Source organism: Condylura cristata, unplaced genomic scaffold (assembly GCF_000260355.1).
Source record: "Condylura cristata isolate star-nosed mole 26May11 unplaced genomic scaffold, ConCri1.0 scaffold00035, whole genome shotgun sequence".
In the NCBI taxonomy this organism is placed as follows: domain Eukaryota; kingdom Metazoa; phylum Chordata; class Mammalia; order Eulipotyphla; family Talpidae; genus Condylura; species Condylura cristata.
The window spans coordinates 588,039-613,534 of NW_004567136.1; the positions used below are offsets into that span (position 1 = coordinate 588,039).

At 54.9% G+C, this 25,496-nt stretch overlaps 1 protein-coding gene across 1 annotated transcript in view; it reads left to right on the plus strand.

Annotated features, from left to right (window-relative positions):
• The window catches only part of PGBD5 (piggyBac transposable element derived 5), a gene marked incomplete at its 5' end in the record, with an annotated part of 54,019 nt that extends 36,488 nt beyond the window's left edge, over nt 1-17,531 (plus strand). The window contains 6 exons of the mRNA XM_004693039.2: nt 1,289-1,716; nt 5,930-6,064; nt 8,323-8,503; nt 12,424-12,621; nt 14,599-14,704; nt 16,700-17,531. Of these exons, the coding sequence (XP_004693096.2) occupies nt 1,289-1,716; nt 5,930-6,064; nt 8,323-8,503; nt 12,424-12,621; nt 14,599-14,704; nt 16,700-16,895 (1,244 nt within the window). The remainder of the gene's footprint in view (nt 1-1,288; nt 1,717-5,929; nt 6,065-8,322; nt 8,504-12,423; nt 12,622-14,598; nt 14,705-16,699) is intronic.
• Between the last annotated feature and the right edge of the window lie 7,965 nt (nt 17,532-25,496).

A 25,496-nucleotide genomic window follows, 5' to 3' on the forward strand; every position in this document is an offset into this window, starting at 1 on the left:
GAATAATTTATGGCTTCGTCCACCAGCGGCTGCAAAGTTTTCCTGAAATAAAGCGATTTTCATTAGGGCTGGGTGTGGCGCTCAGGCTGCTGTTGCTACCGGGGTCCCCTGCCTCCTGGCATGCCAGCCAGCACTGCCACCTCTGAGAGCAGCTTGGGGCCTGTGGCAGCAGAAACACCTGTCACCCTTCCAGAAGATAGTTGGTGAAAGTGGCTCTGGTGGACATTTTGCTGTCGGGCCTGTGTCTTCTGTAAACTAAGGTCAGCCAGAGCATTGGAAAGCTCTCAGGCCCGCCTTGGTGAACTTCCATTGATGATGTCTCAGTAAAGGCATCCAACCAAGTTTGGGGTACCTTACTAAGTAGGGTGGATTTCTCCCACTTATGCTTCCCACAGAACAGTCTTTGTAAAGCAGCTGTTGCTACGCCCATTTTACAGATGAAGCTTGATAGCGCGCAGTTGACTAAAAGCGCATTCAATTCTTGCATGTAAAGCTTGGACTGTACACGTACAAGGTAAGTTTTGATTTTGCTTTTCAGAGAATGCCTGAATTGCAGTGACAGAGGAAGAAGTGGGGCAAAATTCTGGAGCCTGTGCACCCTTTTCTTAAAAATGCAATCGGAATAAAGCTTGTCGCTGCAAAGCTCTGCTAGCTTAAGTCACTACACGAAGTGAAGCTGTGTCTCACAGATGCGTCGCTTACATATATGTGTGTGATGTGTTGTTATATATCTCAAAAGATTGCATCAGTCAAAAGCTGAGGCTTTATTGTGTTGCTGAAATTACCTAAAATTGCCCATCAGACTCATTCACTAATAACTGGAGAAATATCACCTAGACTGTGCCTAATAAAAATTGCAGCCTCACCTGATGAAATTTTCCAGGCCCCCCGGAGCTGAAACCATTTTGATGTACAAAGTCACCCTAACTTAGAACAATACAAAAGCCAGAAAGCCACAGCCAAGCCTCGGTGTAAGACTTGGGTACGCCTCTGTCTCTATCCCCCACCCCCTACTTCTGTGAACCTTTCTCTTCGGATCAATATTTCTGAATCGCCAGGTCTGTAAGAACATGGCAAGTGCAGAGTGGAGAGGGGAGCCCGCTGGCGGGCTGGCAAGCAGGACACCCCTCGCAACGGGCAGGGCCCCCGCTGCTGTTTGCGGGGAGATCAGACACCAAACGGGGTGCAGAGGTTGTGCTGCTCGGGGGAAAAGGTGGTGCTTGGGGGGCAGCCTTGTGCGGGACTGGGAATGAGGGGTCCAGGAAACACGTGGTCTGCATCTGTTTAGGTCCAACCCGAAAGATGCCCCCCAGCGCCAGCGCCATGGACTTCTTCCAGCTCTTCGTCCCGGATAACGTCCTCAAGAACATGGTGGTGCAGACGAACATGTACGCCAAGAAGTTCCAGGAGCGCTTCGGCAGTGACGGCGCCTGGGTGGAGGTGACGCTCACGGAGATGAAGGCCTTCCTGGGCTACATGATCTCCACCAGCATTTCCCACTGCGAGTCTGTCCTCAGCATCTGGAGCAGCGGCTTCTACAGCAACAGGAGCCTCGCCCTGGTCATGAGCCAGGCCCGCTTCGAGAAGATCCTCAAGTACTTCCACGTCGTGGCCTTCCGCTCCAGCCAGACCACGCACGGCCTCTACAAGGTCCAGCCGTTCCTCGACTCCCTGCAGAATGGCTTCGACTCGGCCTTCAGGCCCTCCCAAACCCAGGTGAGGCCAGTGCCCGGGAAGCACTCACCTGCCCCTTTGCCCCGCTATGGCAGCAGGAGACCCCCAGGGACCCAGAGGCACCCCTGGAGCCCCTTCCTGTTTCTGCCTTGCTCTGAGGTCACCCCCAGCCTGCAGGTGAATTGCCATGCATCCTGCCAGCCCCTGACGAGGCAGCCTCCACCATGGCTGTGCTCATGTTGTTGCACGGCACGTGTGCCAGCCCCACGCCCCTGTGAGAGCCCAGAGGCCCAAGTCCAGGACGTCACCATGTCTATGTGTGCCCGAGGATGGGGTAGCTCTCAGGCACCCTGCAGTGCCCACCAGCTAGTCTGAGATCTGCAGCCGTGCCCCTTCCAGCCCCAGGCGCCCTGAGTGGGCTGGCTGTGTGGGTGGCTGGAGTCTGGGGCAGCGCTGCTCACCCTGCCACCTGGCTCAGGTGGGCAGCTTTCAGGCAGGGGTGAGGGCCAAGGAGAACCTGAAGAGGTGACCATGTAATCCTTCTAGTTTACGTCTTTTCTTGGCCCTTGAGAGAAGGCGTCTGCGTTGGGGTTCAGTTAGAGGGAGGCCTCCCTGGTCATGGCGAGGGCCCCTTTCCTTTTCACTTTATATTGATTATTTTTTTAATCTTTGAATTGGCAATGCCCTGGGATTTTTTGTTACCATTTTCTACCCAGTGGCCTACAAACTGTCAGAATCCAGCAGGACACAGCAGTGGTCCCTGCAAGACAGTGGGAGAGAAGTGGAGGCGGGGGCTGGGGGTGTGATCGGGGAGCGCACCAGTGGCGATGCACCGTTAGTGATGGTGGGAGCCAGGAGGGGGAGCAAGGCTGGGTGCAGTGAAGGCCATCACCTGCGGACAGGCTGGGCAGTGGGCAGGCCAGGAGTGACTCTCTGGCCTCTTTCTCAGCTTCCCAGCTGGCCAAGCGCACTAGCCCCTAGGGGAAGGGGGTCTGGGGGTGTGGCTTACAGAAGGTGGGTCTCGGGGCCACAGCACAGGGTAGGTAGGTGTGTCTGGGGGAACAGACAGGAGCACGTGGCAGAGGAAAAGCTAAGCCCCCTGGCCTGTCTTCCAGTTAGCTGGCTCCTTTCTCCTGACTGGGTGCTGTTGAGTCAGCTCTGTCAGCCCGTGATGAATCACTACCTCAACACATGATTGCGTTTTATGTGATTAGACTTTCCTGTGGGCCCGGGGTTCCTACCAGGCTCTTCCTTGATGGAGAATCCGCTCGGCCCCGCCACGCCAGCTCTGGCTTGCACCGGGAGGGCTCCACTGCTGTGGGGTGGCTCTCGTCCCATCGTCCTCTGCTCTGGCCCCATTAAACTTGATTCCTGCATTTTTTGTCCTTTAAAAAAAGAGTGGGTTCTTATGGTGATCTCTGCTTAGAGTGAATGGAAACCCTACAGTTTCCTGGCTCCCTCTGATCCCCCTCTGGAATCCCCGGTTTGGATCCTGGGGCACTCAGTTCAAGGACAAGGGGACAGAGCCGTGGGCCGGCTGCCATTGCTGTCTGCCTCCCCCATCTGCAGGCTCCCAGGAGGGCGTTCACTCCTGCCTGCCGTGATCTGAAGGATGAATTTACTCAGGCTGCCTCCGCCCCGTTAAGTATAATAATCCCCTCAGCACACAGCATACTCCCTGCTCCGTGGGCAGACACACACACCCTCTGCCCTGCAAACTCCAGCGCATTTTTATTCCAGCAAAGTAACCTTTGGGCTGGGTTCAGAACTCATGCAGCGTCAGCCCCAGGCTCCCTGGATGGAGAGCATGTTGGGGTGTGTGTACATGTGTGTGTTGTGTACCCCCATGCGTGTGACTACACACAAACTCAAAATGGGAGGCACTTCATTTCCTCAAAACTTGGGGCTCTTTCCTTAGAGGAGTTTTGGGGGTGGGAGGACTATGCAGGTAAATGAATGGGTGCTGTCTTTCCATTGACACACCCCCGGTGAGCTTATGCAGAAGGGGCCAAGGGGCTGGCCTGCCTGGCTGCCTCCTGGGGAGAAGGCCACGGGTCTCTGGCACATGTGGTTGCAGAGACATGGGACGAACTTCTCTGGGCTCATGGAGACTTGCCCTGGTGAGAATTCACACCATGATGATAGCAAAGAAGAAGGCATGTGATTAAATCTTTGGAGGCATCTGATTAAATCTAAATTTGCAACTGATTGTACGCCTAATGCAAGTGGAATCCATGTAGGCTGGGCTTCCGGAGATGAGCGAGAGTTCCAGTGGCCTCCGTGTGCAACACGCTTTTTGAAAAAGGCTCGCTGGCCGGGCAACAGGCAGGCAACACAGCCTTTCCTCGGGCCACATGCTTCCCCTCTGCCCCATGTCCTCCCCGTGCAGGAGAGCTGGGCATTTTGCTAGAATGACTCCAAATAGACCTTAAGTGTTGCATGAGGACCTGGAACCACTGAGTGAGAGAAGCAGGCACAAGAGCCTGCGAGGCGGGGAGCTGGAGGGGGACACAGGCCAGCAGAGCGCCAGTCCCTCCTCCATGGCACAAGATGGGGGAGAGGAGCCTGGGGCCATTTTGCACAGCTGTGACCACACAGCACCCCACAGGCAGCTGTTGGGGGTGGTAGCATGCCGTCCCGGCCACATGAGTGAAGGATGGAGTTCATAGCAACATGGATGGAGTCCAGATCACAAGTAGGGGGAACTCTCGTCCATTCCTCCCTTGTCAGACCACATTCTCACATCCTGTGCAGCATTGTACATGCAGAGACAGCCCCCCCCCCCCGCCAAACCTACTGAATCAGAATCCACGTCTTGGTTAGACCCCCAGATAGCTGGTTCACTCATGAAAGGTTGAAGAGTACCAGTGGACAGCAGAGGCTGGCGTATCCTTGTGCCAGCGGCCTAGCAGGGAGTGTCTTAGAGGCCACAGGGCTCAGGGTGTCTGGTGCAGCTAGGACGCTACACTCGGTAGCTTCAGATTCCTATAAAACCTTCATTTCTAACAGGAGGTGCATCTGAAAGGCCACAGGCTGCCGTCCCCTGCTCTGGAGATATGTAGAATTCCTGGGACATGATATCCCCTACACGCTCCATTGCCATGGACTAGATACTTTGCAAGTCATAATCAGATTGGGGAGGGAAGTAAAACAGATTCTTGAAATTGACCCCAAAATCTCTGCCTGCCCCAAAGCTTCAACAGAAGAAAACCTCTGAGCACTGCAGGGAACCTATTTTTGTTATGCCATATTTCTTATGGTCTTTACAAAAGTCCTATCACCGTAGTATGAAGAAGTTGAAATAGATGAAATAAGTGTACAAATTGTTTTGGGGATCCCGTGTCCGAAAGGAGAGGAGGCGAGCCAGAGGCTGCTGGCGTCACAGGCCATGAGGAAACGGAGTCATGTCGGCCGTGGTTTATGCAAAGAGAGAGTTCAGTCTGGAAAAGAGGGCGGTGGTCCCACGTGGGAGCGTGGGGAAGAATGTGGGCATTTGTTCCTCATAGAGATGATGTAGGATCAGTAGGTTTAACTTAAAGGCAGGGAAAGTTTGGCCCTCCCTGGTGGCACAATGGGTTGGGACGCAGCACTGCAAGCTGGCTATAGCAAGTTCGATCCCCGCCCTGGAGGTGACCACATGGCGTGGCAGACCTCTCCTGACCTGCCCGCTGCTCCCCTCAGCAGTGTACTTCATCAATCTGCCTGTTCTGCTCCCCACTCTGTCTCTGGTGCATCCTCTCACTGCCCCTGCACCTCTGGCCTGTAGCCCAGTTCTGTATGCATAAAAAGGAAAATCATTAAAAGAAAAAAAGAGGCAGGGTAAGTTTGCGGCAATGAGAAGGACCTATGAGTAGGTGGAGCTTCGTTTGTAAAGCAGAGGCTCCCGCCCAGCAAGGCTAGCTAGCTGCAGGCCCTGCACGCGATCCCGGCACCAAGGGGGACTTTGGACTGGGGACTGAGGCCAATACTAATATTAGTACTATTAAGTATTATTAACCCCATTTGCTATATACTTCTAATATGTCAGGCCTGTGTTAAGGGTCTTGTTACAATTTTTTTTTTACCCTCCCCAAAATGCTGGTGTTGGTAGAGCTAATAACCCTTTGTAGATTAGGAGACTCAGGACCCGAGAGAGAAAATGACTTAGCCAAGGTCCTGCAACTGGTCAAAGGCGGAGACGGGATTGAGCCCACCCTGATGCCCCTCTGAGCTCCTTCCGCCTTCCTCGAGGATCCCTGCTTTTTCTTTTCTGCAGGTGCTACATGAACCCCTGATTGACGAGGACCCTGTGTTCATCGCCACATGCACGGAGCGGGAGCTTCGCAAGAGGAAAAAACGGAAATTCAGCCTGTGGGTCAGGCAGTGTTCTTCCACTGGCTTCATCATCCAGGTGGGTCCGGGAGGCCAGGGGGAGACGATCGAAGGGCCTCGGCTCAGTGGGTCACTCAAGAGCTCCCTCACCCCTTCACTGCACCCTACCAGAATGCCCCGGCGCCAGCTGGGCTGCCCCCCTCACTGGGCTGGGCACCTCTGGCATCGCCCCTGCCTCTCCAGCACCTCGGCTTAGACAGCAGCAGTAAGCGCTCATCGAAGCCCAGGCTCTTGCTGCGCACCTGGGGCTGCACCCCAGCCGTGGGCCCCCGAAGGGGCTGTCTGGGAGCCTCTTGAGAGCCTGCTCTGTGGCGGCGCCAGAAGCCCCACCTGCCAACTCTCGGCTCACCTTCTGTCCGGAGGAGCCTTCCTCACAGGCGCCCAGGCAGCTGGCTGCCTTCGCCTTCAGCAGGGGTGTGGCCGCTGAGCAGGGCTCCTGGCCCTGCCCTGCTCCAGGCCCCCTCGGGTGCCCACTTTAGAGGAGGCAGCACCTCAGTGGACCCAGTGCAGGAAGAGTGCTGGATGTGGCGCTTCAGGGCACAGCAGAAGGGCAGCCTGGCACGATGGAGGAGGCGGCACCTGAGAGGTGGCTGCTGTCCTGTGCTGGGCTTCCCTGCTGTGTGGCTCAGGACATCCGTCAGCTCTCCAGTCCTGGGGTCACAGTTCACCCCACCTGGCTGCAGCCCTGGGCCCAAAGCACAGGGCATTTGCATTCATTCCCTGCCCTCTCCCAGCACCCCGCAGGCCCTCCCCCACGCCTCTGCCTTGCCCGAGCGAGCGAGAGCATTCCTAGGCAGGAGCAGCTCCGAGCCCCCGCAGAGCAAAGGGGCTCCAGGTGAGCCCCGTCCTGCCCTCCCGTCACAGGCGCAGGTGGTGCTGCTTGGGCTGGGCCCGCGCCTGCTGGGCACAGGTGAGTCAGGGTCCCCGGCCAGCTGTCAGCATGGGTGTGTGTGTAGGGCGCCCGGCAACAAGCAACTCGGACACCAGCAGGGTGTTGGAAAGGCAAACGCAGCTCTGCTCAGTTCTGACACCCTGAGTCTGGAGAGGCCGTCAAGGCCCCTCCTTAGGCTTCAGCCGCCAGTCACACGCTGTCACTGGGGCTTCTGACCAACACCTGCGTAATCAGAGGTGCTCATTGTCCCGCCTCAGGTTCAATTTGCTAGAGCAGCTCACAGAATTCAGGGAACCACTTACTCGCTGGTCACTGACTTATCCAGTCTCTCCTTAGAGATTCCAGCACATTGTGTTTGCTGGGCCCTGGCCCTCATGTGAGTTTCAGCCCCTGACACTATCTCTTCCCCTGCAGGAAGTGAATGTAACCTCTTCTGCCTGTGTGGTGGTTACTGAAAAGAATAAGGGAAAGAACTGTGGCCACACTTTGTGAATTAAAATTAACTGTACTGAACCTGCACCCCCATGCTTATTGCTGCTTTATTTACAATAGGAAAGATGGAAACAACCCAAATGCCCAAAAGTAGATGACTGGATTAAAAAGATGTGGTGCATATACACAGTGGAATATTACTCCTGCCTTTTGCAGCAACATGGATGGAGCTGAAAGGGATCATGCTTAGTGAAATAAGCCAGAAAGAAAAAGAAAATACCGGATGGTTTCACTCATAGCAGGAGTATAACGGACCGGGGGGGGGGGTGGAAATAATAATAATAATAATGAACAACTATATACCAGAGACATTTTACGGGGTGGGGTGGGGAATGGGATCACAAATGGGGGTGGAGGGAGGGAAGTACACTGGACTGTGGTGATGGCACATGGGTGATTTGGTGATGGGAAGCCCACGGGGATGACAACTGAGATGGAAAAAGGCACAAAATGATGCAAAATTAAACTGCTATGTTATTTTTAAAAAAGAATTAAAAAAAAATAAGCTGTACTGAAACGGACGGAGCCCAGAAAAGTGTGCCCTTCCCAGTGACGTAGGTTTTACTTGTTCTTAGTGTCCACTGATGTCGTTTCCAGGCTGCAGAACTGGGGGCTGGTTTTCACTGGCCTCAGCTGCCAGACTGCCTGTATCATCCGCTCTCTTCCTTCTGACTTCTCCATGCTGGAGAGCTGAGCTGAGCCGCCTCGGTTGCAGGTGGCCTTGGAGACCTGAGCCCTGGCTGGGTTGAGGACAGGACAGGGTGGTAGCAACTGAGTGGCCCAAGGAAGGGACAACTTGCCTGCAGGGCCCCAGCCCAGGACAGCTGCTTCCGCCGACTCCGGGCCTGCCGGTTCCTCTGTGAGCCCTCTGACCCTGCCTGTTTCTCTTGAAGATCTACGTCCATCTGAAGGAAGGAGGGGACCCCGATGGGCTGGATGCGCTGAAGAACAAACCCCAGCTCCACAGCATGGTGGCACGGAGCCTGTGCCGGAACGCGGCGGGCAAGAACTACATCATCTTCACCGGGCCCAGCATCACCAGCCTGACGCTGTTTGAAGAGTTTGAGAAGCAAGGTTTGTCCCGGCCTGGGGCGTTCTGAGCATGACCCCTCCTCCTGGAGACGGGGTGGGGGAAGTCTGCGGCTGCCGGCGTGTCCGGCCCAGCACAGAACACAGGATGCCTGGCAAGGGGGCCCTTCCCCGGGGAACAGGCCCACCCAGTCTGTGCTGGGCCTGGGCCACCTGAGCTCTGTGGTCTGGGAGCAGAGCACCTTGTCCTTGGTTCTGAGGTCATGGCCAACTGAGGAGTGCTAGTGTTCTCTGCTTCAGCAGTCAGGAAAAATACCACAGGCTGGTGGCTTGTCGACACCAAGTTTGTTTTTCACTCCTGGAGGCTGAGCCTGTGTGGTGAGGCCCCAGTGAGGGCCTCTTCAAAGTTGTGCTTCCTTCTATTAGGGGGAAAGCCTGTCCTAAAGGAACTCTGCAGAATTTTGTGGACTCCACCCCCAGCTTCCTGGACTAGGGGGTGGAGTCCACAAAACTCTGTAGAGTTCCTTTAGGACAGCCTTCCTCTCTCTCTCTCTTTCCCTGGACTGTTCCTTTTCCTTTCCCCTTTTGTAAATAAACCCATTATTGACCCTTTTTGTGTGCCTGCAGTACAATTAAATTTTAAGTGCATGGGTGAGGACCCACAGATAGGCAGCCCAGTTCACACTGAGGTGCCCTATAACACTTCCACTGCGTCCTCGAGGGAGGGAGGGGCGGGGGAGTGCTGTGGGGGTCCCTTAGAGAAGGGCCTAGTCCCCTTCATGAAGGACCCGTGCTCCTGACCTAAGCACCCCCAAAAGCTTCCACCTCTTAATACTGCCACTTGGGACTTTGGTTTTTCAACATGGGGTCTTGGGGTGGGGGGCTCAGACATCCATTCAATCTACAGCACCAAGGCACAACTTCTAAGGCTGTAAGGAAGTGTCTTGAGCTCGCCCCCACCACAGTGTGGCTCCTTGCAGTAGGTGCTGCAGAGAATTGTGTACAAGCAGCACCACACCATGGACCTCAGAAAGGCCTAGTCCCCCTGGGGCTTGTTTCATTTTCTGCCAAGACTGGGCCAGCCTTCCAGGTGCTGGAGACAGGGTGGGGCTCCATAAAACAATCTGGTCCAGGTCAGCACTGGCCTTCACCTGGTGCCACCTTTGGAGATTTATAGCTGGTCCACTCAAGAGAGACTCAAAACGCTCCACTCAGTGATGGCAGCCAGCGGGTGGCAGACTGTTGCTTAGCAACGGGCCAGGTATCTGGCCTTAAAACTAAACCCTCTCAAAGTTACAGGGAGCCCACAGCTGCCAACCTGTGAGTCCACGGCTGTGATGAGGAGGCAGCGCCCCGACTCTGTGCTCCTGCTGGCCTGGACTGTGTCACTCAGCCCAGATGGGCTCAGTACTCCATTGCTGAGAGAATTCAGTGAGGACTTGGAGAAAATTGGCCCTCAGCTGTGTCACCAGCCACGCCAGGCCCCTGTGCGGGCATGGATGAGAGCCAGCCTGCCTTGCCACTCCCTGCTCGTGTGCTGTGTATGGGGTGTGAAGCCCCTGGGGTCCAGAGGACTGCTCCCCGCCTCCCTGTGTGAGCAACCCAGGATCCAGAGGCGGGGGGGGGGGTGCATCAAGGGAGTGACCTGGGGTGGGTGATTGCAGATTGAGGATGCCAAAAACTGTCACAGTGCTGCATGTACAGGCCTTAGATTCTGGGGAGTAGGAGGTGGTCCCCAGTGCAAAGAATTAAGGAGAAGATGGAAAACACTCTTCTGGTGGGAGGAAAACCCTTAGACATGAAATATGAGTTTTTCCAAGAGTGGGCAAAGATTTCATGCCTGTGTGGCGGGATTATCTAAGGCTGCTGACCCTTCACACGGCTGGGCCCCTGAGTTCAGGAAGGCAGCGCTCCATCGTGGCCATGGATCTGGCTGTACCCACCCCAGGCATTGTTCTCAAATGTCAAGTGTGCTTTTTACAGCCCCTTGAGAGTCTGGGGGCAGCCACAGCTGAAGGACTAGTCGTGAGAATGTGTCCTCCCGGGGTGCAGAGACGTCTTTGTAAAATAGAGCCAGAAAAGACAGTGATGTTGTAATTGCTATTTTCAGCAAGGAACAGATTTGCGAAAACCCGAACAACACTTAGATTTTCCTCGAACCCTTCCGCAGAACTGCAGTTGTGCTTTGGCTGGTTGGGTGCGCTGAGCCCAGAGGAGAGAGAATGTCCTCATCCCTCATCCTCATCCCCCCTCAGCTAATGCCCTCCCCTGTTTGGAAACACTCTTCACCTTCAACCATAAGGCTGGGGTGACTCGCATAGTTCCATTTACAGGGTTCGAGCAGCTGGGAGTCTCTTCTTTTTAACAACAAGCCTGGAAGGTACAACCCAGAAGGTCTTGCTTCAAGCTCCCTGCTGCTCACAGGGTTGGGGGGCATGGAGGGGGGGCGGGAGGGATAAGGAGATGAAGAATGGTCCTTTCGGGGTTTGTAAAGAGGGTTTATGCAGGGGAAACAGTGTCTCCAGCTGCTGACCATACTGTCTGTCTTCAGCTTTTGGAGAGCAAAAGAGACGAGTTCCCAGGGTTTCCAGCCAGAAGTGCCACTTCAGCTCTCCTGCAGGTGCCCAGTCTGACAGGCTGCAGGGAGCCACCCACTGCTGGCCAGCCCAAGCAGGGCAGGTCCATGAGGAAGGAAGACAGGGCCAGACCTTGAGCCCAGGGTGAATCTAGTGAGGTCTCCTCATCCCTAATCGCACGTGAGCGTCGACCTTCCCACCCCCACCACCCGAGTGGACTCAACCGCGTGGGAGGCCACACGCAATCTCCTCCTCGCCCAGGAAGCTGCCGCACTGACTCATAGGCACTTATGTCCACAGGCCTAATGCATATTCTCTGATTGATTCTGTCCTCTGCATTTAACTTAGTTCTCCAAGGGGAAGGGACTTTCCGGCATGGCTGCCTCTGGGTGCTGGGTCTCCACCAGTCGAAGTCTGGGGAGATAATTAGGGTGACCTAATTATGGTCAGGTTTGGACATCAGACCGACTTGCATGAATCCACCTTTGCCTTCCTAACTGTGAGCCAGGGGACACAGGTAGCTGCAGCCCCTCTGTTGTTATATAGATACAATAACCCACTGAGTGCAGAAATTTCTAGAAGCAACTGGGAGGGCAGGGACATGTGCTGAGCACATAGTAATCATTGACAATGAGCTCCTACTGTTACTATAGCTTCACTGCTTATGTTACAGTTTTACTCATAATCCTAAATACACTTACTGAAGTCCTGACAGAGACAGCAGATTTGGGATCCCCCAGCAGATCCCCCAGCTTTAACACCTGCACCCCCATGTTTATTGCTGCTTTATTTATTTACAATAGGAAAGACATGGAAACAACCCAATGCCCAAAACTAGATGAATGGATTAAAAAGATGTGGTACATACACACAATGGAATATTACTCAGCAATCAAAAAGATAAATGCTTGTCTTTTGCAGCAGCATGGATGGAGCTAAAAGGAAGCAATCATGCTTAGTGAGATAAGCCAGAAAGAAAAGGAAAAAATACTGGATGGTTTCACTGATAGGAGGAACATAATGAACAACTACATACCAGAGACATTTATTTTATGGGGGTGGAATGAGGAATGGGATCAAAAGTGTGTGGGGGGACGGAAATGCACTGGACTGTGCTGATGGCACACGGGTGATTTGGTGATGGGAAGCCCAAGGGGATTACAACTGAGATGGGAAAAGCCACAAAATGATGTAAAAATAAACTATTATAAAAGAGAGAGAGAGAGAGAGAAAGCCCAGCTTTAGAGTCTCTTCTAGAAGCCTTCTAGAGAGCCTGCTGTCATGGCCTTAGAAGGGAGCAATTCCATCCTTCCCACGAGCACCCCGGGGTGGGTGAGCCACTGGTGTCCTGATAATATACGTGCACCTTGGGGTCCCTCTCCCCACCAGGGATTTACTGCTGCGGCCTCCTCAGCTCCAGGAAGAGTGACTGCACAGGCCTGCCGCTGTCCATGCTGACCAACCCGGCCATCCCCCCAGCGCGGGGCCAGCATCGGATCAAGATGAAGGGGAACATGTCTCTGATCTGCTGGTACAACAAGGGTCACTTCCGCTTCCTGACCAATGCCTACTCGCCCGTACAGCAAGGTGGGGGCACACCAGTCTGGGGGAGGGGGATTGGCAGAGGGGATCGTGGTGGTCTTGAGCACGACTGTGGCTCGGGGCCCGGTGTCCTCTGGTGTTGTGCAGCCCCGGCAGGCCCGCCTGCGGCTCAGCAGCCTCTGGGCCTTGTTGCAGCTGCTGCCTTATGAGAAGTCTCCCTGTTGGTGTCAGCTGTCGAGGGGAACCCTGATTGTGGGTTCTGCAGGTGACTAAGCAGCCTGCCCTCGGCCCCCCCAGATCATCCACTAGGAGTGACAATGTTCTGTATTTGAGTGCCAGGCCCATGATCGCTTTTTCATCCTGGATTTTGTGAAAAGCCTCCTTTGATTGGAATGAAAACAAGCAACCCTCTTACCTTTCAGCGTCTGCCTTAGATGGTAACGCTTGCTTTGCCTCTGTTTGGGCGGGAGGCAGATGTTCATTTGATTTCATCCTTCATTTTATGAGGGATTTAAAATTCATTCATCACAGGGCTTTATTTGGCAGGGAGTCTAGGTTTAAAGTAACTACAGCTAAATATTATTAAGCTCTTCAAAAGGAACTGGAAATGACAAAGGAACTCTACAAAAATATTTACAGTCATATAGCGTTTGACAAATGCCTTGTGTTCCTGTATATCCAGACATCTTTCCTCTTAAAGGCTCACTGCCAGGGAGCTTCGGTGCCTGGGTGTGTCTGTTTTTCATTCATTCCCATCCTCAGCCCCCCCCCACACACCCACCCACACTCATTTGGCTTTAGGGGAGATTATAACCAAGGGTGCAGGCTGTGAGTGCCACTGCCCCTTTAGGGATAGAGCGGTAGGTAGGAAGCCCCCACTCCCTAGGGGTGTGAGACGCCCTCGGAGGAAATGTTTCCAACTGGACTTGCAAGTGAAGCCAAGAGTTCAAACTGGAGTTCTGGGGCTATTCCCAGCCTGCTGCTTAGTGGTGCTTTTTTTTTTTAAAGATTTATTTCCTTATGTGTACAAGAACTGGGGTACAGGCTAGAGGTGCGGGGGTGAGAGGATTCACCAGGGACAGAGTGGGGAGCAGAACAGGCTGACTGATGAAGTCCACTGCTGAGGGGAGCAGCGGGAGGGCCAGGAGTGGTCTGCCGGGCCATGTGGGTCACCCCCGGGGCCAGGATCCTGCTGCACCTCCAGGGAGGGCCCCAGCTGCTTTTTTTTTTTTTTTAAAGATTTATTTATTTGTGCATACAGAACTGGGGTATAGGCCAGAGACAGAGTGGGGAGCAGAACAGGCAGATCGACGAAGTACACTGCTGAGGGGAGCAGCGGGCAGGTCAGGAGAGGTCTGCCACGCCATGTGGTCACCTCCGGGGCAGGCGGGGATCGAACTCATGCGGAAGCTGCTTTAGATTCTCAGTGCTGTGCTTTAACCCGCTGCGCCACCAGGGAGGGCTGACCCCCAGCTGCTTTTTTTAATGAAGAAAGTTTCCCTTTCCTTCAGAAACATGATTTTACAAGCCATCTTTGTCCCATCCTTGAAGAGAGGTCATGACTTCTTTCTCTGCCCCCCGTTAATCATCATTTTTCCCACCGAAGGAACAACGGTGTGGTGAATATCTTCATACTTCAATCTCTGGTTGTGCCTCGGGCATTTCCTGAAGTGAAATTGTTGAGCCAAAGACTGTGGACGTGTCAAGGCTTTGCTGATGGCTTCCGTTTCGTCTCCCTCTTGTCTCCCAGCCCCTGCCAGGCAGCGCCCTCCCCGGTGCCACTGAGAACCATCCTGCCCCTCAGGCAGGATGCCCTGCGCCTCAGGCACGTCTCCCACATGGGGGACACCCCCGCCCCCGGTGTCTTCTCTCCGGTCCTCCGGAAGCCTCCAGGGACAGGTGTGGGCAGGAGTGGTTCTCAGCTCCGCTCTGATTTAAGTCTGGATGGCCAGACGGCACAGGCACAGTTGTGAGAGGTGCCAGGGGGTGCTCAGAGGGCATTTCTCCCTCCCTGCTCTGCAGGCGTGATCATCAAGAGGAAGAGCGTGGAGATCCCCTGCCCCTTGGCCGTGGAGGCGTTTGCTGCTCACCTGAGCTACATCTGCAAATATGACGACAAGTACAGCAAGTGAGTGCGCAGGGTGCTCGCGCAGAGCCAGGAGAGAGATGGGGTACGGCGGGCTCACCCCAAAAGTCTCTGCTGGATACCTTCTGTGTGCTCAGGACTGCGCTGAGTTTCACGGGGTTACCACCCAGATGCCTGTGTATTCAGCAGACACTGGCGGGGTTGTGTGTGCCAACTGGCGTTTGGGGTGCTGAGCCTCAAACCCCTCGCAGGCGGGGCAGAGGCAGACATGAAGGTGATCAGTCCTAAGCTGAGTGAGCCCCAGGGCAGCCCTGTCTCCAGTCTCGGGGCCGAGGAGGCCTCCCTGAGATGGCGTCTGTTCCCCTCCAGCTGGAAAGGTGGGGTTGTGTCCCCATTGCCAGGGTTAAAAAGTGAGGACTCTGGAGGGGTCATCCTTAGCCCTCATCCCAGCCTCCCACCCTGCTGGACCCATGCAGCCCCCTCACCTCTGGGCACCCTGCCCCCCCATGCCCAAGATAGCCTCCCCGTCCACACACTGGGTGCTGCCAGAGTGCTGCCCTCCGTAGTCACCTGGACCCCGCACACCCCTTCCCCCCAGCCCCCCGCCCTCCTCCTCCGAATCCCTGGACACAGCATCTGCCTTGACATTTGCACACTGAGACAGATGGTGTCCAGCACCAGCCGCAACAGTTCTCTCAGACCCGAGCCCCACATCAAATGCGCCCACAGTTCAGTTAGAAGGTGTACAGGTGCCCACACCTGCCACTTATGTCTGACCACGCCCGAACATGGCCACAAGCAGAAACTCTAGAAAACAAATGCCCATTAAATTACAGGGTGCAGGGGTGAGGTGCCCAGCCCCCTGCATAGCCAGAAGCCTGCATGTAACTCTGCCTCCCCAAAAGCTCAAGTCTGTTGACCGGGGAGTCTTATTGACAACAAATAGTGGGTTAACACCTATTTGGTTTATATTATATGATTATATGCCCTAGTCTTAATCAAGTAGAGGAAAGAAAACATTATTAAGACAATCATCGGGAAGAGAATCACGCTGACAGGCCCGGCCTCCTGACAGCTCAGCCACGTCGCCGGTCTGTGGCACAGCCCGAGAGCCTCTGGACTCTGCCAGTTCCTCCCAGTGCAGCGACACGAGGTCTGGGCGTCCCCATCTAGAACAGGGCTGGGTTATCCCAGAGAGGCGCTGAACCTTACGCCGCCCTCTCTGAGCGTGACTGGTATCTTCCGGACTTTGTCTTCATAGAGGGAAAGATAAGGGTCCTACTCTCCCTTGCTTAGCCTTGCTGTGTGGGGAGCCTCACCCCAAAAGTCTCTGCTGGATACCTTCTGTGTGCTCAGGACTGCGCTGAGTTTCACGGGGTTACCACCCAGATGCCTGTGTATTCAGCAGACACTGGCGGGGTTGTGTGTGCCAACTGGCGTTTGGGGTGCTGAGCCTCAAACCCCTCGCAGGCGGGGGCAGAGGCAGACATGAAGGTGATCAGTCCTAAGCTGAGTGAGCCCCAGGGCAGCCCTGTCTCCAGTCTCGGGGCCGAGGAGGCCTCCCTGAGATGGCGTCTGTCCCCCTCCAGCTGGAAAGGTGGAGATGTGCGCTCGGGAGGGAGAAGGCGTTTTGCAGAGCCGAAAGCGAAGGGTGAGCGTGGCCTTTAAAAATGGAAACAGCCCATATGCCCAGAGCCCAGCTTTTAAGCAGGGGCCCTTCTCTGCGGGACCGCAGAGGGGTGCCTGGACCCCATTCTGTGGGGTGACCACCCCATAGCAGCCTGGTTTCAGTGTCTCCTCTCTGACCCACTTCCTTCCACCTGATCTTTTGATAGAAATTGCTGTCATCTTTGTTTTAAACCAATCTCATGGTGACAGCCTCAGCGAGAACTGAACCCCACAGCCCGACTCCTACCCCTTCTCATCAACTTGTGGAGATGTGGCTTCATCTTGTGACATCTTTGGGGAATATCTCTCCTGCAGCAGGTGTTCATGAACTGTCTGGGTCAGCCTTTCTCATTCCCTCTGTCCACTCAGGTACTTCATTTCTCATAAACCCAACAAGACCTGGCAGCAGGTGTTCTGGTTTGCCATCAGCATCGCCATCAACAACGCCTACATCCTCTACAAGATGTCGGATGCCTACCATGTGAAGAGGTACAGCCGGGCACAGTTTGGTGAGAGACTTGTGCGGGAGCTTCTGGGGCTGGAGGACACCTCCCCCACCCACTGATGCGAAGGGCCAGGGCTTGGGTAAGGACCAGGTCGGGGGAGAGGTGAGAGGAGGAAGAAAGCCTGCCGTCTGCCGTCTGACCTGTCTAGCCAGAGACCCCGAGCGGCCCTGGGGTGTGGCTGAAGCCTGGGAGGGGTGCTCAAGGCCTCTGGAGGGGTGAGGAGGGACCTGGTCAGAGGAGGACTGCTATCCTGGCTTCCACTCAAAGAAGAGACGTCCTCCCTCCGGGCCTGGCTGCCCGCCTCGTGATGAGCGTCCTGCAGGGGCAGGGCCACAGACCAGACTCCTCCATCCTCCACGCGACGGCCAGTCCTGCTGCTCTGTCCTCGGGACACCCCTGCAAGGGCCGGGGAAGGCTGTGGAAACCAAAGGCACCCGGGACGGGGTGAGCCCCGTAGCGCCCTCTGCTGGGAGCGCCTGCACACCTGCTTTGCAAAGGTGAAGACACTCGGCGCGTGGCTCCATCTCCCGCCATGTCTACAGTGACGGTGAGGAGAAGCAAAGATGGGCTCTGTCTGCGGAGACGGCCCGGCGTGCTTAGAGTGGGCCTCAAAGACACACCAACTGGGGTGCCATTAAAACACCGCGATGAAGCGGACGCGGCGGCCTGTTCTGACCTGTCGTCCGGCGGCTGGAGGGGGTGGGTGGGGGAGGGAAACCGCCAACACAATCGCAGTGAAGTGTGATGCTATTTTTTATTTTTAAATATATCTTCAGGTTATTTTCTTACTGTTGCTTAAGATCTTCTGTAAAAGGAAAATGTCCCACTCTCTCCCGCCCGTCATCCTCCCCTCGCCCCATTCCCGGCTCCTTTGCATGATCACGGTTCTGTGCCTGTGCCCTGGCCACGCGGGGGCCATAGGGCAGCTTGCTTCCAGGACGGTGTGGTCGCTGTCCATCGAGGACCGCGGGGCTGCGGCGGCCCTGAGCTCTGACCAGTCGTTATCGCTGGCAGAACAGTAGGGAGCTTGGCTGAAGCGAACAGCAGGGGTCTCCACGGGGCGCCTCGCTGCTTCTCGTTGCTTGTGTTTGGGAACCCGGCGGGGTTTGCTGGTCTCGCACACCCTCCCCTCCCCCGGAATGGCAGGGCGGGCAGTGGCGAGCCCCTCAGTGGGAGTGGGGCTTCTCCTCAGTAGCGTGACTCCCATGGGCTGGGGACTTGCCCCCTGAAAGGACGACCTGTCCAGCTGCTGGCGACGAGGGCTCCACTTACCCCCCAACATTCTCTTCCCAACACGCTCCTCGTGTCTCCATGGTGACCTCCGCCAGAGGGGTCAGGTGGTCCCGCCCTCCTCACAGGTGAGAAACAAGTCACTTCTGGAGTGACACCATCTCCCAACCCACTTTATGTAGCCCCTGGATTTTTACAAATGCAAAATCTATTCTACTCAGGCTTTGGGACGTTTTTTCCTCGTTCACACTCAGTTAACGACAGCATGCTCCAGCTCCGTGTCCCTTCCTGTCCTACAGCCACGGCAACCCCTCACCCTGTGGTTTTAACTTGATGCCACGGATCGTAGGCCAAATTTCAGATTGTCTCACACTCCCTTGCCGTGTCCTTTGACTGGATTGAAAGCACTTTTACCACATGGAGAAATATATTTTTAATTTGTGACGCTTTTCTACAAGGTGCACTATTTCTGAGTTTGATGTGTTTCCAACACTTAGGGAGACGCTCATGAAAGCTGATGAAGTTTCTTTTCTGTCCAAATAAGTCAAAGAAAAAAAAAAATAAAAGTCTATTTAGATGTTGAGTCTTTGTCAATACGTGAGTTTGTTTCAAAGGTTGGGGACCAGAAGCGGGGCTAGGCTTTCAAGACTTGATTTCCTGGTCTGTAATCTAGTCCAGCTGATTGGCATTTAGTATCTTGAACCACTGGGCAGTTTAAAGAAATTCAAGGAGCGCTGGCTGATGGAAATAGCCCCGCGAGTAGGCGCGCGGCTCGCATGGCTGTGCCTTTGAAGAGTATTTTCCCCCCAGGGGGTGCAGCCCTATTTCTTGTTGGGAGTTGTGTGCCGTTCCAGTCACCAGAAAGAAGCAACTCAGCCCCACCGAGCAACTAGCACATGTGACCACATTTCAGAGTGTTACAGAAGACAGCAGCTCAGAGGGGTTTCTCATGGAGCCCTCAACATGTTGAGAAGTTTCTCTTTCTTTCCACAAGGACAAAGTGACACAGGAGACTGACGAGGATAACCCAGGGGGACCAGGCCTGGGCTTCCTGACGAGATGGGGTGGCTGTGTGAACCGCTCCCAGGTGTCAGGGCCCAGGATTGACAGTGATTGGCTCGTTTAGCGACTGGCCATTAATGATGACCAGGAAAGGGCTGCTGGGGCCCTGCAAGGCCCATGGGCACCTCTGCACCCATGGCTAGTGGGGCCCTTCCCACCAGTGCAGCCACTGCATGGGAGGCCTTTGCTACCAGGTCTACAAAAAGACAGAGCTTCCAAACCCCCCCACAAGCCAAACACCAATGAAGCTAAGCTGCTCCACAGAAATTCTCTGCCAAACCAGCTGTGGGTTAACAATCCTGAGTATCAATGTGGTTCACGATCAGCCTCATGGTCGGGCCAATTATTAGGATAATTTACTTGAGTTATTTGTGTTTGCCACCTTCTTTACCACTTTCTGTCTTTCATTTGAACTGTCCCTTTCCCCACACTAAGCTTCCCCAGAGCCTCTATTGGAAGGCTGCCTCTCTGGCCAATGAAACATCAACCCCAGCATTTCCAGACTTGGGCAAGTTACATAGGAAAGTCTTGGCTTCTAGATCATTCTGGGCAGAGATCCAGTTTGCTGACTTCATTAAACAAGGCCTAGCCACCATAATCGAGTGAGAACCACAGGGGGCCAGATACAGGACAACAGGCCCGCAGGACAGGGGCTGGAAGGTTCTGGATCACCCCAGTGGCTGGTGTGCAGCCTCATTCCAGGAAGCTGGCGTCAGCCTTCCTGTGGCAGCGGCCTCCGAGGAGGAAGTCAGGCAGACAGGCCTGTGTCAGGAGCTCTCTCCAGGCTGTGCCAGTGGCACCAGCTTTTCCCCGTAGGCCCGGAAGGTTCAGGCAGAACAGGTCAGCCAGAGGCTGGGGGGAAGAGGGGGAGAGGCCACGCTGGGTGTGGTCCTCCATGCTGTGGTCTCTGCACTGCCCCACAGGTGGGGTTTGAAAGGCTCCACAATAGAGACTAAGGCTGAGGCCTGTGGTGCTGGGTGCCTCCTATGAGCCAGGGCTTTACACTTTCCAGGGAGCCTGAGGTGTCTCTTCAGTTTCCAGGTGAGGAGAGTGGTCCACTGGCCTGCCCAGGCGAGCTGGTGAAGGAGGCGGGGCATGGTCTCAGGCCCAGGCTGGCCTATACGCTGGCTTCCCAGCAGCATCAAGCAGGTGGGGGCTACTCCGCGATTTACTGAGTGCCTTGAAAGGGTTTTTTCTCTTCTCTGTGGCCTTTAAGAAGAGGCCCTCAAGACCCTTCTTCCCACTAACTACTCCGGGCCATCATGGTGAGCTAGTTGCCAGCATTGACACTGGTCATGTGTGTCCCTTCCCTGTCCTAGGCTGGGGTGGGTGTTTCCTGGCTTCATGAGGCCCATGTCGACTTGGCCATGAACCTCACCCCATTGCTCCACCATCCAGGCACATCTTGGTCCCTGACCTCAATCAGAGGTGACCTGGCATCTTCTGTTTGGAGTGTTGCCTGGCGGGCGATGATGCTCTGTGCCCTCCCCCTCCCCGTGAGAGGGACCCTATCATAATGTGCCACGCTGTGTGGAGCTTCTTAAAAAGGGGTGCCTGTACACGCTCATCCCCATAGGTACGGGCCAGGGGGGTTCTTCTTGTCATGTAGGAAGCTTGACTTGTGTCCATATTTGGGGATGAAGCCCAAGAAAGAGGGGAGAAATCCTGTCTTCCTTAAGATGTGTGCAGAGGGCGGACTAAGATGGGACTTGGTCCAGGTGAAGCCCACACTCCCCCCTCAGGTGAAGGTGCCTCCCACATGGAAAGCCCCCCCCCCCAGCATGCCAGACAAGGCCTTCCCCTCCACCCCACCCCACCCCACACATACTGCCAGGGGACTCCTGGGGCTAGCGCACCTCCCTTCGATGGATCTCTGAGTTTCCTATCATTCTCATTCTTCTGCTAAGTTGGCCTCAAAGCCTGGCTGTGCCGAAGGGTGACAGTAACATGTGTGTTCCTGGTCCAGCTGTGGTTGTAGCCTTGCTGCCTGGAGTGAAGGCCCACCGGAACCTCCCTTTTGCAGATGGGGCACCCCTGCCCCTCCACTGCTGGGCTCCACCACCACAGCTGATGCCCATGAGCCGTGATGAGCCGGGCATGAGCTGACAGCAGAGCAGCTAACAAGCCACACCTGCCCGAGCCCGGGGCTGACACTCAGCACGCGCAGGCACGAGCTAGGGCTCATGCAAGCCCTGCAGGGAACGTTTTCAGTGAGTAGACGGTGGGCGTGGCTGCTGGATCCAGCGGGGCACGCCCCCTCAAATGTGGGGTGATTGGCACTAGCGAGCCTGGCTTAGCCTGTCCCTGGAATGATAGAATCCAAATCCCTCAGAGAGCTGCACCCCCACAGCATCTAATCAGGCCTTGCCCGTTCGCCAGTTACACACATGTGTTTGGGAAAAGCCTGGCACAAAATGTGGCACTGGCTCCTAAGAAGTATAAGGTGAAGCCACAAGAAAGCTTTCTAGTTTGCAAACACTACTGAATAGAAACACATTAATCTTTTCATTTCCCCCAGCGATTTATACTTAATTCTGTCTCCCCCCTCCCTGGAATAGGGTACACACCCTCATGTTCCACCTGAGGTTGGTGAGCAGGTTTTCTTACCCCAGTCGCCACCTGGTGTCTGATCTCCCTCCACAATGAAAGGGCCACACTTTGGCAAAAGTTGTGGTAGAAAAAAGCTGTTGGCCTTCCCTGGTGGTGCAACGGGTTAGGACGCAGCACTGCAAGCCAGCCGCAGCAGCTTCAGTGCGAGTTCAATCCCCGGCCCCGAAGGTGACCCACATGGTGTGGGAGACCTCTCCTGACTGTCCGCTGCTCCCCTCAGCAGTGGACTTCATCGATCTGCCTGTTCTGCCCCCAACTCTGTCTCTGGTGAAGCCTCTCACCATCCCTGCACCTCTGGCTTGTACCCCAGTTCTGTATGCATAAATAAATCTTTAAAAAAAGAAAAAAGCTGTTAATTGACTGAGAGTTGGCCCTTTTGTTTAGCCCCTCTTAGAGGTTTCTGAAAACAGGCCCCTGGCTTCCTGCTGAGCATTCATTCCCCAACCCCCTTCCAGGGCACAGGCGTGGACAGGCAGGAGCTGAGGGCATGGGCTTCTACCTCTGTGGCTTAGAAGGAGGGCCCACATGGCTGTACACATTTGCAAGTGTAAATCTAAAATCTGGAGGTGTGGGACTTTTGACAGAGGCATTTTAGGGTCCCTCATCCATTTCAAAATCACACCATCGTCTGTGGTGTTATCAATAGTTATCAATGAGAGGTGGTTTCAAAGTGGCACAAATGCCATGCCAGACCCTGGAGCAAGCAGGTCATGTGCCCAGACCTGGCTCCCACCCTTGGGTGAGTTAAGGGGGTAAGGACAGGGGCCCACATAGAAACCAAATGACAAGGGCAACTGGAAAAACCAGGGGTGATTAGGTTGGTAAAGAGCCAGCTCAGGGGGAACATCGTCTTCTCCCCGCTCGGCTGCAACCTCCAGCAGAGTGGGAAAAGCCACCCCCACAGAGAGCTCCCCAACACTGAACAGGTCCCCTTGGAACTACCCTGCCTGTTACTCAATATCTCCCACCTTGCAGGGGGGTGCTGCCATGGCAGGAGAGATCCCCAACCCTCGGCAGAGGCTTGGCAGGCCGTCCCAGCCACAGCTCCCCCTTAACTCAGGAGCGGCAAACAAGCAGGGCAAACCCCCTTGGGATAAAGAGAACAAGCTCATGAAGACAATTGCCTCCAGGGGCTCACCTGCCTCAAATGGAGGGCCCTCCCATCCGCCCCGCTCAGGGGCAGTGGCCGACAGAGAACTCTGTGACAGAGAATGTGGAGAAAAGCCATCGCCTCTGAACATTTCATCATTATCTTGTTTTCCTTTCTAATTTTATGTTAACAATCTTTAGGAAAAAGACTTGTCTTCTCAGAAACTCCAAGCACGTCTCCCTGGAGAGACCTCACACAACAACCTATCCCTTTCGTAAGACAGAGCGTACCCTGTGGTCACGACTTTGATTTTACTACACTAAGCCTGGCTTGCAAGAAGTCCTTCTAGAGTTTGTCTCCTCAGACAGTTACTACAGGGCAGAGGTGCTGCAGCCACAGCTCTTGCTGAGTGATTAGAGGGTGGCCACAGACTCCTGCCCTTTGCCCCCCACCCTTCTCTGCAAAGATTTTTGGCTTCTCTTCTTTCTTCCTAGACCAGGAAGGGTTCTTCTCAGAAATGCGGTGAGGCCCAAGCTGGCGAGCGCCCCCTTATGTCCTCTGTAAGGCCCCTCCCCCCATTCTGATTGGACCAGCTTCCAGTCAGCTCATCGCTCTCACCTGATGGTCCTGCCACATCCAGGCACCTAGCCAGGGCCCTCTATGGCCTGCAGCTGGGGGAGGGGGAAGGGGCAGGGCCCTGGGGCTGCGCTGTGGGGCCCAAGGCTCCTCCCTGCAGCCCTGGAGCAGGGCTGCCTGCCCTGGGGTGTCGAGGTAGGGGGGCCGCTGCCGCCCACCACACCTGCTGGCTTCTGCCCACAGCCTGAGCCCTGTGGGCCAGCCGTTGGTGGGTGCCTGCCGTCCACTACCGCTCGCGCTGCCCACAGGCAGCTTTGGGGGCCCAGCGGGAAACCACCGCCACTTTCCCGATGGCTCCGGAGGCCCCGGGAGGGAGGTTATGATAAAGGAAAGTTCAGGAAGCATCATGGGATTGGTTACCAGAAATGAGTACAGCTGAGGAGGTTTGGGCTTGAGGAAGCCACCCCAGGGATTCTCCCCACCGTTTAGAGGGCTGAAAACTAAGGGGTCTCTCGGGGCCCAGGCACACCCTAACTAACACCTGAGCCTCTCCACTCGGCACCCCATGGAGGGAAAGAGACCAAGCGGCTCCCATCTCCTTCCCTCTCCCTCCCATCTCTCTATATTGGAGCTCCTCCTCCATCCCCCTCACAGCTCCACAGGGGGGGGGCGGGGGGGTTGGGGGGGCTCCCTCTTCCTCTCCCTCTCCCTCTCCCTCTCCCCCACCCACTCCGCTGGAGCCTGGAGGGCAGGAACACAGGCGCCTCCTCTGTCGAGACCTGATTGCCCGGTGCAGCGCCCCCTGCTGCCGCCATCGCTGCTCTGTCATCCTCCTCCAGCCCCTCAGAAAGTTCTGGAATCAGGAGTAGTTGGGATGAGCATCCACTGAGAGAAGGTTGGTCCTTCGGAGCAAAGGGTGGTGGGGAAAAAAAGCTGGCTTGGTAGGGACCACGCGAGGACGTGACTGGCGTTGGTGGTGACATTCATCACGTAGAAAATCTTTATAAATAGGGGGCTATCTGGTCCCGCTTTTCTGGTGCTCTTTTTACTTCATTGCAGGAGAATAAAAGGATCTTAAGAGGCATGTGCCTTTCAGCTGAAAATGGAATAAAACTCTTTCACAGCACATCCTGGCAATATTTTAAGTTCTTCTGGCAAGTCGAAAATAATTTTCAAACACCCTTTTCAAGTTCTGATGATTTCAAATCTTTGCTCACCAAGACTTTGCCTCACTGCAGCACTTACCTTCACTTAGGTTTTGGGGTGCCATGCTGTGATTATTTCTCGTCTGTGATTTCCTTCCCCCACCATCTCCCTCCAATTTTTCTTTTCCACATCCCTCTACTTCTGACTCCTTTCTGCAAATATTTCCCTTTTGCTTTCCACCCCTGCTTCCCTCCCTCCCCCCACCCTCTCCCTAGGGTGAACACTATTATTCCTGAGCTTTCCTCGCTGGGTCCTTTGCTCATCGGGGTCCTCTTTTCCTGTTACCTGGCACTCAGGTTCTCAAGCCTCTCACCACCTCATCCTCTCCACTGGCCCCTTCCAGTGCAGAGTAGGGGCGACAGGGGATGGAAACCGTGTCAGCACGTGGAGGGCAGAGCTGTCCCAGAAAGAGAATTCAGCAAGGAGGGAACAAAAGATCCTTTATGACAGGGAATGGGATGCTGGGCTCATTTATTGCAGCAAGCCTTTCATGCTGCATCTGCCGAACTTCCGTCCCATCTCCTGATGGCGTCCACCTCTTTGGGGCTCAGAGGAACAATCAGACAATCAAGCAGTGTTTCTGGCTCGTGAGAGAGGACAGCAGAGGCAACGAGACCTAAAACTCCTCTGTCCAAGGAGCTTTTGCTCAGTTCTTTTAAGCCCCTGGGCACCTTGTCGACACTGGAGCGCTAAGCAAGGTCAGACTTTGCCATCAAGGATGCATTTCTGATTTCACCAGAGAAACAATAATATGTAAAAGGAGGCAAAAGAAGGGAGTGCCGATCTGGTAATGCAACGGGCACTAGAACTTTGGTGGTGGGAAAGGTGAAGCTTAGAGGTGAAGCTCTAAGACACAGGGGTGAACATGGACCCCAAGTTGTACATA